General features: G+C 47.0%; 1 protein-coding gene across 1 annotated transcript; it reads right to left on the minus strand.

The window, feature by feature from the left end:
- Positions 1–1,900: 1,900 nt before the first annotated feature.
- Positions 1,901–9,488, minus strand: Cfp (complement factor properdin). The gene is made up of 9 exons (XM_090326134.1): positions 9,228–9,488; positions 8,984–9,134; positions 7,118–7,293; positions 6,590–6,760; positions 6,259–6,450; positions 5,887–6,060; positions 5,462–5,653; positions 5,213–5,324; positions 1,901–3,529 (listed from the first exon to the last, which is right to left on the minus strand). Exons 1-9 carry the CDS (start codon positions 9,289–9,291, stop codon positions 3,367–3,369), a joined length of 1,395 nt encoding a protein of 464 aa, XP_090182260.1. The 5' UTR covers positions 9,292–9,488; the 3' UTR covers positions 1,901–3,366.
- Between the last annotated feature and the right edge of the window lie 4,292 nt (positions 9,489–13,780).

The following is a 13,780-nucleotide window of genomic DNA, read 5'->3' on the forward strand; positions in this document are numbered from 1 at the left end:
ACAGGGATGAGCACATGCATATAAAAGTAAGGAAACACGCGGGCCATGAAAACACATACCTGTCTAGGTTTATAAACAGACATATAAATCCAGAGCAACAGGCACATGATCATATTGAATCCATGCTTGCATACACATTTTACAGACATGAGACCACACATAGGGACCCAGAGAAACTCACACAAGCACACACACACACACACACACACACACACACACTCACACCTACACAAAAACATACCTACAAATGATCATGGAGAAACCCAGATGTACAATAGAGACACATTATCTGCCACGCTAGCTCTGATGCCAGTATTTCCTCCTCCCTACATACACACTCAGTCTACATGTCCCCATTCTTCTGCTGTGCACACAGCAAAACCATAATGCTAACAGTGTCCATGGCTGCCTCCTCAAACACCTAAGATTTTTTTTTCAGACAGGACCAGGGTGCCAAATGACATTTGCACATGAGCAAGTAGAGTAGTCCAGAGTGAGATGAAAAGTCATGTCATATTTATTTTCCAGTCCTGGGGATTAAACTCAGGGCCTGGGCACTGTCCTTGGACACTTTTGTTCAATGCTAGCACTCTACCACTTGAGCTATAGCACCACTTCTGGCTTTTTCTGTGTATATGACACTAAGGAATCGAACCTAGGGCTTCGTGCATACTAGGCAAGCACTCTACCACTAGACTATGTTCCGGCCCAGTCATGCCATATTTTAAGATCTTGACTGAAATAAAAGCATAAGTCAATAAACAAGCATTTGTTAAATGTACACACTGAATTGTTTATATGCCTTGGTTCATACAATCCTATGCAATTTCTACTTTGCCGAAGAGGGAATCCAAAAACTCCATATCATTCCTGTAGGATCAGGTGAACGTTCTCATCCATACATTATTTTTCTTTTAAGAGTGTGCCAGGAAGATAGAACAGCCACTGCTAGTGTGGCTAGAACAAAGTCAGGGGGATTGTGGTAGAAAATAGTGTCACAGTTTAGTAAGGGCCACACCGGATAGGGGCTTGGCCATAGGGAGCAATGACAGTGGACCAGATGTGACAGCAGGAGATATGCAAGTAGGCAGTTTTGGGGGTCTCTTTTGCCTGCAGGATTTTAAAGTGAACCGAGCATGTATTCATTTCTTTTTCATTCATTAAATGTTTAAACAAAGCATATAGTGTGGGACCTGGAGTCACACTGCCTGGGTTAAAGTTAGGCCTCCACCATATAGTTGAAAAGTGACAAAGGTTCTTCATCTATAAAAGGGATGGTCATTTGACCTACCTCTAAGCAGAAGGGGTAGAGCAAGTTCTGTATCTTTGCATGTACTGTAGCCTCTACCAGGAATGCCTTCTCTCTCTTCTCTGAACAGCTGCCTTTGGCCATAGTCACAAGGAATTTCTCCCCCTCCCCAGGTCTCAGATTCTAGTCTTCCCCTAGGTTCCCCCAAGTCAAACATTTCCCACCTTATATATTTTTTTTCCATTTTCCATTCTACTCAGCTTCAGTCCCATCTCTAGCCTTTACTTTGGCATGTCTTTCTTTATCCTTCCAGGATGTTCACAATGCGGGTATTTTCCAATGTTTTAATACTGAAAAAATAAAACCTCTCCATACCATCTCTATCTCCTTCAACAGGGCTTTCTACAGAAGAGCCTCCAAGAACATTTTTCTTTCTTGTTTATCAGTGAGCAACAGTGCAAGCTCATCCCTGACATATCCACACTCAATATTGTGCCCATATTTATGATGTATGAATCTATGCCACTTTAGTGAACATGCACATGTGACACATATAAATCATATATGTACATTTTTCAACACATGCTTAATTTCTGACAGATCTGTAGATCTAATCAAACACATAGATATGTAACTCACAATGCATATACACAACTGAACCTCCACTTTTCCATAAACATACCTTATGCCCTGTAGTAGAAACCAAGATCCCTGACATGTACTTTTACTGTTTTTCCAAGATAACTAAGTACTCATCGACTCCTCTTCAACTCATCAACTGCACTAATACATAATGGAAAATGGACTCAAGAAGTTAAATTAGGGTGCTGACAAGAGTTTAGTTATAATAAATCTTCTACCTGGACCTTTCAATGCAGCGGGATCTCCTTCACCCACTGCAGTCTTGAACTCCTGATATTAAGTCTGTACCAGAATACATGGTGGTTCAAAGATGTATTGCCCACAACCTTTCTGTTCTTGTTTCTGCCTTTGTAAAATAGGAGAGAATACCGAATCTCATGAGTTTATTGTGGATTAAATGAGTCCACACTATGGAAAGCCTTAAGACACTTCTGGGCACACAATAAGTACTTTCTAAGTGTTAGCTATTACCATAACTATGATGATGATTCCTATGTGTCTCATCGTAAGGGGTTCTCAGCATTCAGTTAGTGGTAAATGAATGAGCAAATGCTAAGAGCATTGGTGTCTAGGTTTGTTCCCCTTTCTGCAGAGACACGTGCAACTCTGATTCCTCTTCTTATGTTCCCTGATGTCCAGCACTATTGTTAGTATACAGTAGGCGTTAAGTGTTGAACAAAAGGAAAGCCTATTCTGAGGCTGTTCCTTGCTCAGATGTCCTCTTCTTCTACAAGTCCTCCTCCACTCCACATGTCCAGACTTTAGGTCTAGCATGCAGTGTTCAGTGAAATACACAAATGTGAAAAGAATATGTGTCTGGGTTTGCCATGGGGGCCCCTCAAGAAGGATACTGACTCTAGCTTCTCTTTGTTCCCACCTCAGATCACAGTACATCACAGCCACTTCCTCAGTCCGCCTCCCCAACGCGCAGAGCTAGCAGAGCTATTTGTCGGGGATAATTGTGGTGCTAGAATTGGGCTGTTGGGAGTGGGTGGGTGCAGGTGCTCCCTTGGCAGGGTGCCAGCTGTGGCCACGCCTCTGCCTCCCTCTGTCATTGACATTGATGGACCAGCTGAGAGGCTCTGGTGGGTGGGAACCCAGGAAGATTCAGGAGGCAGAGAGACAGCAATTACCCAGCACAGTGGCCAATCAAGAACTGTCTGCTTCAGCGAATAGCCAATCAAAGCAAAGCAGAGCTCTGCAGAGGGACGTGCTGGGTAGCTCCAGAGGACTGGGAAATGGGAAAGGTTAGGACAATGGGGAAGGAAGGTTGGTGCTGCACCTGCTTTCACAGGCTGCAACCACAGTGGGCCATACTGTTTTCCAGAACAGGCTGCTGTGTCATAGCTCTAGAAAAGGCTATTGCCTTATTTCCGGAAAGAGGGCAGGTTGTTTTTCTTCTTTTAACAATCTCAGAAGAGCTGGATTTATTGGGAGTCTGGGAAGACAGGGGGACAGAGTGGAAGCAAGAAGGATCAAGGTTTCTCCATAGGATCTTTGCAGGCAGGCACACGTAGACACGGCCGTTTCTCCTCCACCACCAGCTTCTGCCCCTGCAGCTCCTCACATTGTGGTCGTGGGATCCCCCAGAAGGTCACATTCTTCTCACCCTGACCTTCGACCATGGTAACGGTGGGCCTATGGTGTTAGTGAGGGAATGGATGAGAGCTTAGGAAAGGCACAAGTACATTCAACAGATTTTTCTTTAAAGACAGAGTCTCACTTTGCAGTCCAGGGGCTGGCCCTGTACTTGCCATCCTCCTACCTCAAGAGTGCTGGGATTTAAGTGTGTGTTCACCAAAGTCATTTAGGGGATAGAAAATAACATTTGAACTCAGGGCCCTGTGCTTGCTAGGCAAGCCATACCTTCAAAGAAGTTTTAATGACTGTCCATTGTGTGCCTGACACTACTTTGTAGCTGATATTGAGCTACTTATCTTTTCTGTGCCTCAGTTTTACTCATCTACAGAATGACAATTAGAAGGAATAATATTGCTGGGAGTTTGGCCTAGTGGCACAGTGCTTGCCTAGCATGCACGAAGACCCAGGTTGGATTCTTTGGTATCAAATATATAGAAAAAAGTCAGAAGTGGTGCTGTGGCTCAAGTGGTAGAGCTCTAGTCTTGAGAAAGCTCAAGGACAGTGCGCAGGCCCTGAGTTCAAGCCCTAGGACTGGCAAAAAAAGGTAAGGAACAATGCCCAAACCCTGATTTTAAACCTCAGTACTAGCGGTAAAATAAGACCCATTCTTGGGCTGGGAGTGTGGCCTAGTGGTAGAGTGGTCATGTAGCATGCACAAAGCCCTGGGCTTGATTCCTTGGTACCACATACACAGAAAAGGCCAGAAGTAGTGCTGTGGCTCAAGTGGTAGAGTGCTAGGTGGGAGAAAGCCCAAGAGCAGTGCCCAGGCCCTGAGTTCAAGTCGCAGGAATGGCAAAATAAGAACACACGTTCCAAACTTCATAGCAGAGAGATCAAGTCCTAGATGGCATCCCATGTGTTGGGAACATCCCACTTAAACTAGTAGCTTGATCTGTATGGAAGGAAGGGACAGGGGGGGGGGGGGTGTGTGTGTGTGTGTGTGTGTGTGTGTGTGTGTGTGTGTGTGTGTGTGTGTGTGTGTGTGTGTGTGTGTGTGTGTGTGTGTGTGTGTGTGTGTGTGTGTGTGTGTGTGTGTGTGTGTGTGTGTGTGTGTGTGTGTGTGTGTGTGTGTGTGTGTGTGTGTGTCACTTTGAGCCCCTGGATGCCCAACCAGTAAATATTTTACTGGTTAATCTTAATCCTACACTTAGGGCCCTGCTCAGTCTTGATGCCAGGAATGTTTTTCCCAACCTCTAACTGCCCAGGAAATCTGGCTCTGCATCTTGGACCCAGGGCAAGGTTGCAGCCCCTTGGTCAATCATCCCTTTTTATGTCTTCTGCCAGATCCACACTCACCTGGGTTCCTTGGAGGAGTCACAGAACTGGGTTGTATGTCTGCAACTACGGCCAGAAAGGCCTTTCAAGTGCCTCAGGGAAGTGAGATGGCGAGTGAATGGAGGTCTGAGTGACTGAGCAACTCAGTGTAGGAACTAAGGGGTGGGGAACGGATGCTGAAGTACTGAGTACATAGGAAAATGGCTGAGCCAGCTGTGGGAATGACTGAAAGGCACAAAGCCTGTGCATTAGCCCTCAGTATCTCCTCTTCCCCTACTTAATTTCTGGCAGATTGCAATTGGTAAGATAAGCAACTTAGACCCAGTGGTGGAAGCCCTTGTTGGGTGTGACTGACTTTCCCATTTTTAATACCCTCTTCTCGGCACAATCTTCCCCCTCACTCACGAGAATTTGGGAAGCATGGCTGTGCAGAGACGCTGGCGGATGCGGGTGGGGTTGGGTCCACATGGAGGTGTGCACAGCCCCCAGGCACTCCATTGTGACCAGTAGCCTTTCACTGTAATGAGGGGAGGGGGTCAGACAGTCAATACTGGAAAGTCTCAGCGGGAAGGTATAGAAGGGTTTACAGCAGAGATGGAAGACCCTTATCCCAGCCTGGGCTGCCCACAGAGTGTCATCTGTGGGGCCACTCACAGTTGCAGTTCTGGATGTTGTAGCAATGTCGGATATCTTGGTAATTCCCGGCACACCGCTGCCCATCAAACTTCCGACCCCTGCAAATCCTTGTGCGGGACTGCTGGCCCGGGATTTCATTACAGACGATGGACTCCCTGCCGGGGCGTTTGCAGATATCCCACTTCCCCCAGGCTTCCCACTCCCCATTCACTGCAAAGACAGAAGGCAAACAGGGAACCAGTGAGGTACCTCAGGGAGGAGGAAGGCAGGCTATGGGAACTGTAGGGGTGATCAGATGTGTGGATGGGAATCAGAGGTAGAAGCAAGGCTCAAGGGCCAAGGAACAGGGGGAAATTAAAGCACCAAGCCTCAGTTGCAGGAATAGGATAGCGAAGATGGGCTGAGGGCTTGGGTATGGAAACAGTGCCTGTAGAGGTGCTAACCAGGGCAGGGAGTAGCTGTGTTGCAGATCTGGTTCCGTGTAGCATCACCAGCACAGGGGGGTCCCCCATGCTGGGGCACAGGGTGATTACATGTCCGTCGTTGCTGAGTCTGTCCTAGGCCACAGGTCACAGAACAGGGGCTCACAGGGGCCCATGGCCCCCAGCCTCCAGCCACTGTTGGAGAAGGGAACAGCAGTGAGAAAGAAGACCCACCTCAAGCTTTCCTTCAGCCCCTAGACCCTTGAGGCAGTCCCTAGATGAAGAGCTCTTCGTGACCCTATTATATAAGAACTGATCTAGAAATGACAAAGCTTCTGTGCCCCCAAACTAAGCATCCCCTGACAGTGTGTGAATGTCCTCAAATCAGCAAACCTGGGCAGTGTGGTAGGCCAGTGCAGCCCCGGTGTTCATAGGCTGCTCCTGGGCAGGGCTTTCCAGGAGGATTCTTGGAAGGCTCTGGTGCAGTACATGTGCGCTTTCGTGTCTCCTTAGGTTCTTGGGATCCACCACGGCAGGTGCTTGTACAGTGACTCCAGGAGCTCCAGGCAGCCCAGGCCCCATGTACTGTGGGAGGGGTGGGAGTGATATACATAGGGTCAGGTACAAGGATAGTCCTCTCACTCTGGCAGTTACTTCCTGTAACCCCACAGACCCACCCTGATTTTGGTTAGCACATCCACATCTTGTGGCTGCCCTTACTCACTGGGGCAGACCTGTTGGGTATCACAGGCCTCAGACTTCTGGCCCTCTCCAGGGCAGTGGCCCCCACACTTGGGAACAGGATTATCACATGTTCTCCGGCGAGTCCTTATTCCTTTGGAGCAGGTTACAGAGCAAGGCCCCCATGATGCCCACTCAGACCAGCCACCCATCTCTGTGAGAGACAAGGGGGCAGGATGAAATGAGAGATGATATTCTGTTCTCTGTTTCCTTACGTACCCTAATCCTATCCTGGCATCCTGTGCATAACATCCCTGTTGATCTGGACTATGGCAGCAGACTTAGAAACACTGGTCCCTTCACTTCACCCCTCAGGGACAGGATGTCCCATTTTCCAATTACATTGGTTGGGATTCCTTCCCTGCCTACAATGGCAATCCCTCAGACTAAAGCCAATGTCCTTCCTTCTACCTACTCTCCTCCAGCCACCCCAGGCTCCTCAGTGTCTTACGGGTACAGGACTTAGACCCAGGGGTTGGGTACAACACATGCCTCCCTCCCTCATCCTTACCAGGACAACATGGTTGGTCCTCACAGGCTTGCAGCTGCCACTCAAGTGTTCCAGGAGTCACCTTCTCAGAGCACTGCCCATCCCTGCCTACACAGCGCCGATGTCGTAGCTGAGAACCTTCAGAACATGTCACTGAGCAGGGAGCCCACGAGGACCATGATGACCAATGCGGGGACCTATGGAAAGGAGCATGTATCCCATCCGGGGATGAACTGACAGAATGGCATGTGGGATTCGAGAGTATGGATAGACACAAGAATGGAGCTGGGTAAAATACAAATGGATGAGTGAATACTAGTCTTAAGGGATGCCGAGGGATGGAAGGGGGAGAGGTGGGTATGGTTTGGAGTAAATGTCACTTCCCTTCATGGTTGGGTCCCTGAAGTTACCCTTAGACATCCCCCAAGGACAAAACCAGGCATACAGCAAGCAAATGTAAGGATCTAGAGCCATGAAATACTCCCAGAAACCCAACATGCCCATCACCCTGTACTACAGCAGGCAGACAGGAAGTGCTGAGTAAAAAGGAGACATCATTCCAATGGGCTAAGCCCACTTCAGAAACACCCTACCTAGATAGATCCTCAACCTCCTGTTCAGTCCTGAGTATTCCACCAGTGCTTCAAAGACATGAACTAGGGACTCAGAGCTGCTCTTAAAAATTTCCCAGTCCCCAACTCAGCAGGATGAGATATCAGAGTTGCTGTTCAAAGTCAGCTGAGGCAGAAAAGTCCAAAGGACTCTTATCTCCAATCAAGCACCAAAAAAGCCAGAAGTGGAGCTGTGGCTCAAGTGGTAGAGCTTTAGCCCTGAGCACAAAAGATCAGGGACGATGCTAAGGTCCTGAGTTCAAGCCCCCGGACTGGAATCAAAAAATCCCCAAGCCTCCCATCCCCACATTGTCTATGGAATATACAGGAAGTAATAATAAAATACATCTAGAGGACAATAATGAGGGCTCCATCAGTGTAAGCCAAAAGTTATGATACTATAGATACTTTGAGATCCCCAAGCTGCCACCCTGAACTGTGCCTACTATGAAGAAGTTCCCAGTGAACGTGGCATGTCATCACAATTAGGGGACCAGAACTACCCCCGAATTCCCCAAAACTCCTCCATTCCCACAAGGTGTCTGTAAACACTAAGCACTCAATAAACATGAGCTGTTATCACATCTAGGGGACCGGAGTTACCTTCTGGAAATATCCAAATTGCACTCTACCCGCAATGCTTACAGGAAGTGCTGTAACTGGTTCTCAACAAGGGCTGTTCTTCCCCACACCCAGGATCTTTGGTAATGTCTGGAGATATTTTTTTTGATTGTCTCAACAGGTGTGAGGAGTTGGTATTAGCATTTGGGAGGAGGCCAAGAATGTTATAAAATATCCTATAATGCCCAGGTCAGCACCTATACACCCAAGGAAGAATTTTTCAGCTCCAAGGGACAATCATGCCAAGGTTGAGAAACTTTGAACTATGGGGCTTGGGGCAGGGGCTCACTCCGATAAACCCAGCTACTGAGGAGGTAGAGACTAGGATTGGGGTTCAAGTCCAGCCCAGACAAAAAGTAGAAGACCCTATCTGAACATCTAAAGCAAAAATGGCTTGGAGTGCTAGAATGCTTGCCTAGCCAAGTACAAGGCCCTGAGTTCAAAGTCCAATACTCCCCCCCCCCAAAAAAAAAGAAAGGGAGGAAGGGATGGAAGAAAGAGGGAAGAAGGAAGAGAGAAAGGAAGAAAAGAAGGGTCACTGAGTTAAGATCATGATCTGGACCTTTTGGGCCACCTTTGGAAGTTCAAGAGAACAACCAAGCCCAGTTCTGGGTGACAGTCCTCTTGGCCTTCCCCTAGCCCAGCTCCCCCGAACCTGCATGTCTGACAGAGCCCACTACCATGCTTCTGGAAAGCATAGGCAGCGTTGAGACAGCAGTCCTCCACACGGACGCCTCCCCCCAGCAGGCCCTGGCACTTGCCAGTTGACTCTTCATAATGGGTGAAGCAGGTCACTGGGTCTGAGCCTGTAACAAGACCAGGGGTGGAGGAGAATGGATGGTTAGGGGTCTGGTAGGCCTGGGCGCCCCTGGAAGACCACTAGGCCTTTTCCCACTTACCTGTGGCTGGCAGCAGGAGCAACAGCAGTAGTAGTAACCACAGGACCTGCACTTGGACAGTCATGTTGTATACAGCAACGCTGCTGTCCCGTCAGAGGAAGAGAGGAGGCCCAGCCTTTATCTGGGCTGATCTGCACTGTGAAAGAGGAACCTAGGGGTGGCAGGAGGAACTGAGAGGGTATGATGCGGGCCTCTTCAGCTCTGACCTCTCCCGTTTTGTACCCTCTGCCTCCTCCCCTCTCCATTTCCTGAGTCACCCTTAGTACTGTTTTCCTTGTCACCCAATCCCCAGTACCCTCCTCTTCTTTACCTAGAAACCTTTCAGTGCTCCGTGAACCTTGGAGAAACTAAACTCTCACTTGAACAATGGAACCAGAGAGTTTGGAACAAGAATCTCTTAGCAATGTAGCCTTGGGCAAGTCGCTTTATCTCAGATCCTGATCCCCAGGAAAATGTATGATCCCCACAATGCCAGGGAAAGCCTCATGTTCATGGGGGTGTTGGGTTAAGATTGGAATGAGGGTGGCCCTGCTCAAGGGGTAGAGAGGTATTGAGGCAGTTACTGAACCCTCCATCCTGACTTAACCCTGCCTTCTTCTTTCCTAAAAGTGGGGTTCCCTGGAGTCAGCATGGGGTGGGGGGGAATACAAGGGAAGTGAGAAGGGGAAGTGGCATAGTATGGGGATTCCAAAGGGAGAGGAACTGGGTATTCAATGACCTGGGAAGGGGTGCTCAGGGGTGGGGTAGGGATGGGGATGGAAAGGAGGGGATAGGCTGGGCCATGGTCCATCAGAATACATTTTGTAGGTAATATAACCCACCTTGGGCCTGTTTCATGCTCATAGATGGTACCTATACAGCTGGGTATGATGGTGCACACCTATAATCCTAGCTAATCAGGAGGCTGAGATTTGAGGATCGGGGATCAAAGCCAGCTCAGGTACTAAAGAATGTGAGACTCTTATCTCCAATTAATCACTAAAAAATGGGAAGAGGGGCTGTGGCTCAAGGGTAGAGCTGTAGCCTTGAGCTGAAGAGCTCAGGGATAATGCCCAGGCCCAGAGTTCAAGCCCCACAAGCCCCTTCCCCCCATCACACACACACACAAAAGATAGTACCTATATAGCACAGGACACATTTGTGGTGAACTGTGGAAGTTAAGGTTTAAAAAGTACTTAGAGTTGGGCCAGGAGTTTGGCCTAGTGGTGGAGTGCTTGCCTAGCATGCACGAAGACCCAGGTTCGATTCCTCGGAACCACATACATAGAAAAAAGCCAGAAATGGTGCTGAGGTTCAAGTGGTACAGCTCTACCCTTGAGAAAGTCCAAGGACAGTTCTCAGGCCCTGAGCTCAAGCCAGGACTGGCAAAAAAAGTACTCAGAGTTGAGTGCTAATGGCTCACACTTCTAATCCTCACTACTCAGGAGGCTGCGATCTAAGGATTGACGTTTGAAGCCAGCCTGGAAGGAAGGTCTGTGAGACTCTTCAAATAAGCACAAATTGAACTGTGGCTCAAGGGGCAGAACCCTAGCCTCAAGTGAAAAAGCTAAGGGATAGTCCCTAGGTTGAGGTCACCCCAGCTGCTGCTTAGAGTAGCACCTGCCATATAGCAAGGGCTGCTTTTTAAACTTACCTGTTCAGCAATGATTTCATTGAAACAGCATCTTACAATGTGGCTTACATTGTCATGGAACTAACTATGGAGTCCAGGCCGGCCTTAAATTTGAAATTTTCCTCCCTCAGCCTTCAAAGTGCTGAGATTCCACAGGTATAAACCACCACATCCAACTTCAGTCACCATTGATTAGGTACACATGAGATTTGAGATGTGGAGCATAGAACAGGACAAAAGTCTTGGTCCCCTAGGGAGGGGGACTTATACTGTAAAGTTGGAGAGAAACAATAACATTCACAGAGGCTCACTCCAAATACCTTCAAACTTTAGTATTCATCAGAATGACTCCCAGGGTTTGGAAAAACTGTAGATTGCTGGGCCCAACCTACCGGATTCAATAGGTTGAGAATAGGGCTTTTGAGTATTCATTTCTTCTTTGTATGCCAGTACTGGTGCTTAAACTTATGGTCTAATGGTCTCCCTTGGCTTTTTTGCTCAAGGGTAGCACTCTACCAATTGAGCCACAGCTCCACTCCTGCCTTTTTGCTGGTTAATTGGAGATGAGTCTTACAGTCTATCTGGGATGGCTTTGAACTGTAATCCTATGATCTCAGCTTCCAGAGTGGCCAAAATTACAGTAGTGAGCCACAGGTGGCTCGCTAATTATCCATTTCTAACAAGCTCCCAGATGACATGATGCTGTTGTTCTGGGGAACACACTTTGAGACTCACAAGTCTAGTCCTTTATGCCTTGTTTTTCCTTGGGGGAGGGGGTCTCATCTAAAAGAAACAATACTATGAGTTCCTTGTTTTACTGTTAGTAATTAACTGCTCTTTAGCTCATTTTCCTTGCCAGTAAACCTGAGCTTCACAGACCTGCTATTTTCCTTTTTCATAAGCCCTAGTGAACAAAATTCAAGAATCTGCTTTAAAAGCAGAAGTTTTAGGCCAGGTGTGGTAGCATAGACCTATAATCTCAGCACTTGGAAGATTGAGACAGGAGGATTATGAGTTTGAGGCCAGTCTGGGCTATATAGTGAGGTTATTGCAACAAAAGTAAATCTTGTAGGCTGGGGGTATAGGTCAGTGGTAGAATTCACACACATACATGCTCCTTGAGAAAGGAGAAAGGTGAGGACTCATTTCTTTTGCATTCATAGAGAAAGAAAAAAATTAAAAATTAAAACAATTTGGTCAAGGGTTGGAAACAGAAGTTCTTTAAGAATGCTGCTCTTGTTTTCTGGGTAATCTGGTTTGTTAGTATTTGTATCCATTACAGACATATTGTGTTCTCTGTACATGTACTTGAACAAGGGGGTCTTATTAAGATTCTAAGTCTTCAGCTGTCAGGGCTTGTATTATCCTATGAAAACAAACTCCCAAAGAAACGTGCAATTCTGCCTGGCTGCTTTATTGAGTCACTTGTTGCCCTGGAAATTATGTTATAATCGATATTTCCTTTGTTCCTAACCTGAATAGCTACTCAGGATTCTCTGTGGATGAGGACTGTATTCTCCCACACACTTAGGTATTCAAATGCCTTAGCAGATCGCTTAAACAAAGAGAGGGAGTGTCTGGTCTTACTGCATTAATAAATACATTTAGGGTATTTTATGTATTTAGTACATTAATATATTTATCTGTTTCTTGTCAGTCTTCCACACCCCAAAATGGCAGAAGATGGTCTTTCTTGCTTTCTTCCTTCCTCTCTCTCTCTCTCTCTCTCTCTCTGTCTCTCTCTCTCTCCCTCCCTCTCTCCCCCTCTTCCCCCCCCCCTTTGTCATCCCTGAGATTTTTTGCTCAAAATTAGTGCTCTACCAATTGAGCCACAGCTTCACTCCCTTTTTTGGTGGTTATTTTGAGATGAGTCTCACAAACCTTCCTGCCAAGCTAGCTTCAAACCTCAATCCTTTGATTTCAGCCTTCTGAATAGCTAGGATTACAAGCATGAGCCACTAATACTTGGCTTTTTTTTCTTCTGAGACAGGATCTCAATATGTGGCCTTGACTGTCCTTGAGTTTGTGAACCTCCTGTCTCAGCCTCCGAACCTAAGTGCCAGGACAGGCATATATCACTACCCTGGCAATGGCAGAGATAAAAATCTAGTTAACTTCTAGGAATTTGGTGCATAAGTGTTGATGTACAAATGTACAATAAACATCTGTTGAGTGAATTAAATAAAACTTGAGATAACTGAGTAAATGCTAATAACAGCTTGAACAGGAGATAACAACTTGGGCATCATTTTGTCCTGTTTTGTCCTAGGACCAGATAAGATCACCTAAACAGGGCACATGAGAGGGGAGTCCTAGGAAAACCCTAGAGGAACCCCAGCTTTTCTCATTTTGGAGAAATGGAAAGAGAGAGCTAGCCCACGAGATGGAGCTAGAGGGGCCTGTGGAGAAAGAGAACAGATAGACATAGTCTCATCTGGTCTCTACCATGTTTTCTCATGTTGGATTTTTTATTTAATTTTTGTTGTCAGTTCTGGGGATGGAACTCAGGGCCTGGGCATTGACTTTGAGCTTTCCCAAGGCTAGTGTTCTACCACTTTAAGTCACAGCATCACTTCTGGACTTTCCTTGGGTATGTGGTACCAAGGTATCCAACCTAGATCGATCTTCATGCATGCTAGCCAAGCAGTCTACAACTAGACCAAACTTCCGGCCCGAGTTTTTGTTTTTGTTTTTAAAATTTAATTTTTTTTTTTGGTCGCTGGGCCTGAACTCTGGGCCTGGGCACTGTCCCTGAGCACTTCAACTCAAGGCTAGTGCTCTACCACTTGAGCCATAGCGCCATTTCTAGTTTTCTGATGGTTAATTGGAGATAAGAGTTTTATAGACTTTTGTGCCTGGGCTGGCTTTGAACCACAGTCTTCAGATCTCAGCCTCCTAAGTAGCTAGGACATCAGGTGTGAGCCACCAATACACATCTTGA

Source organism: Megascapheus bottae, chromosome X, assembly GCF_031878675.1.
Source record: "Megascapheus bottae isolate mThoBot1 chromosome X, mThoBot2.hap1, whole genome shotgun sequence".
NCBI lineage: Eukaryota > Metazoa > Chordata > Mammalia > Rodentia > Geomyidae > Megascapheus > Megascapheus bottae.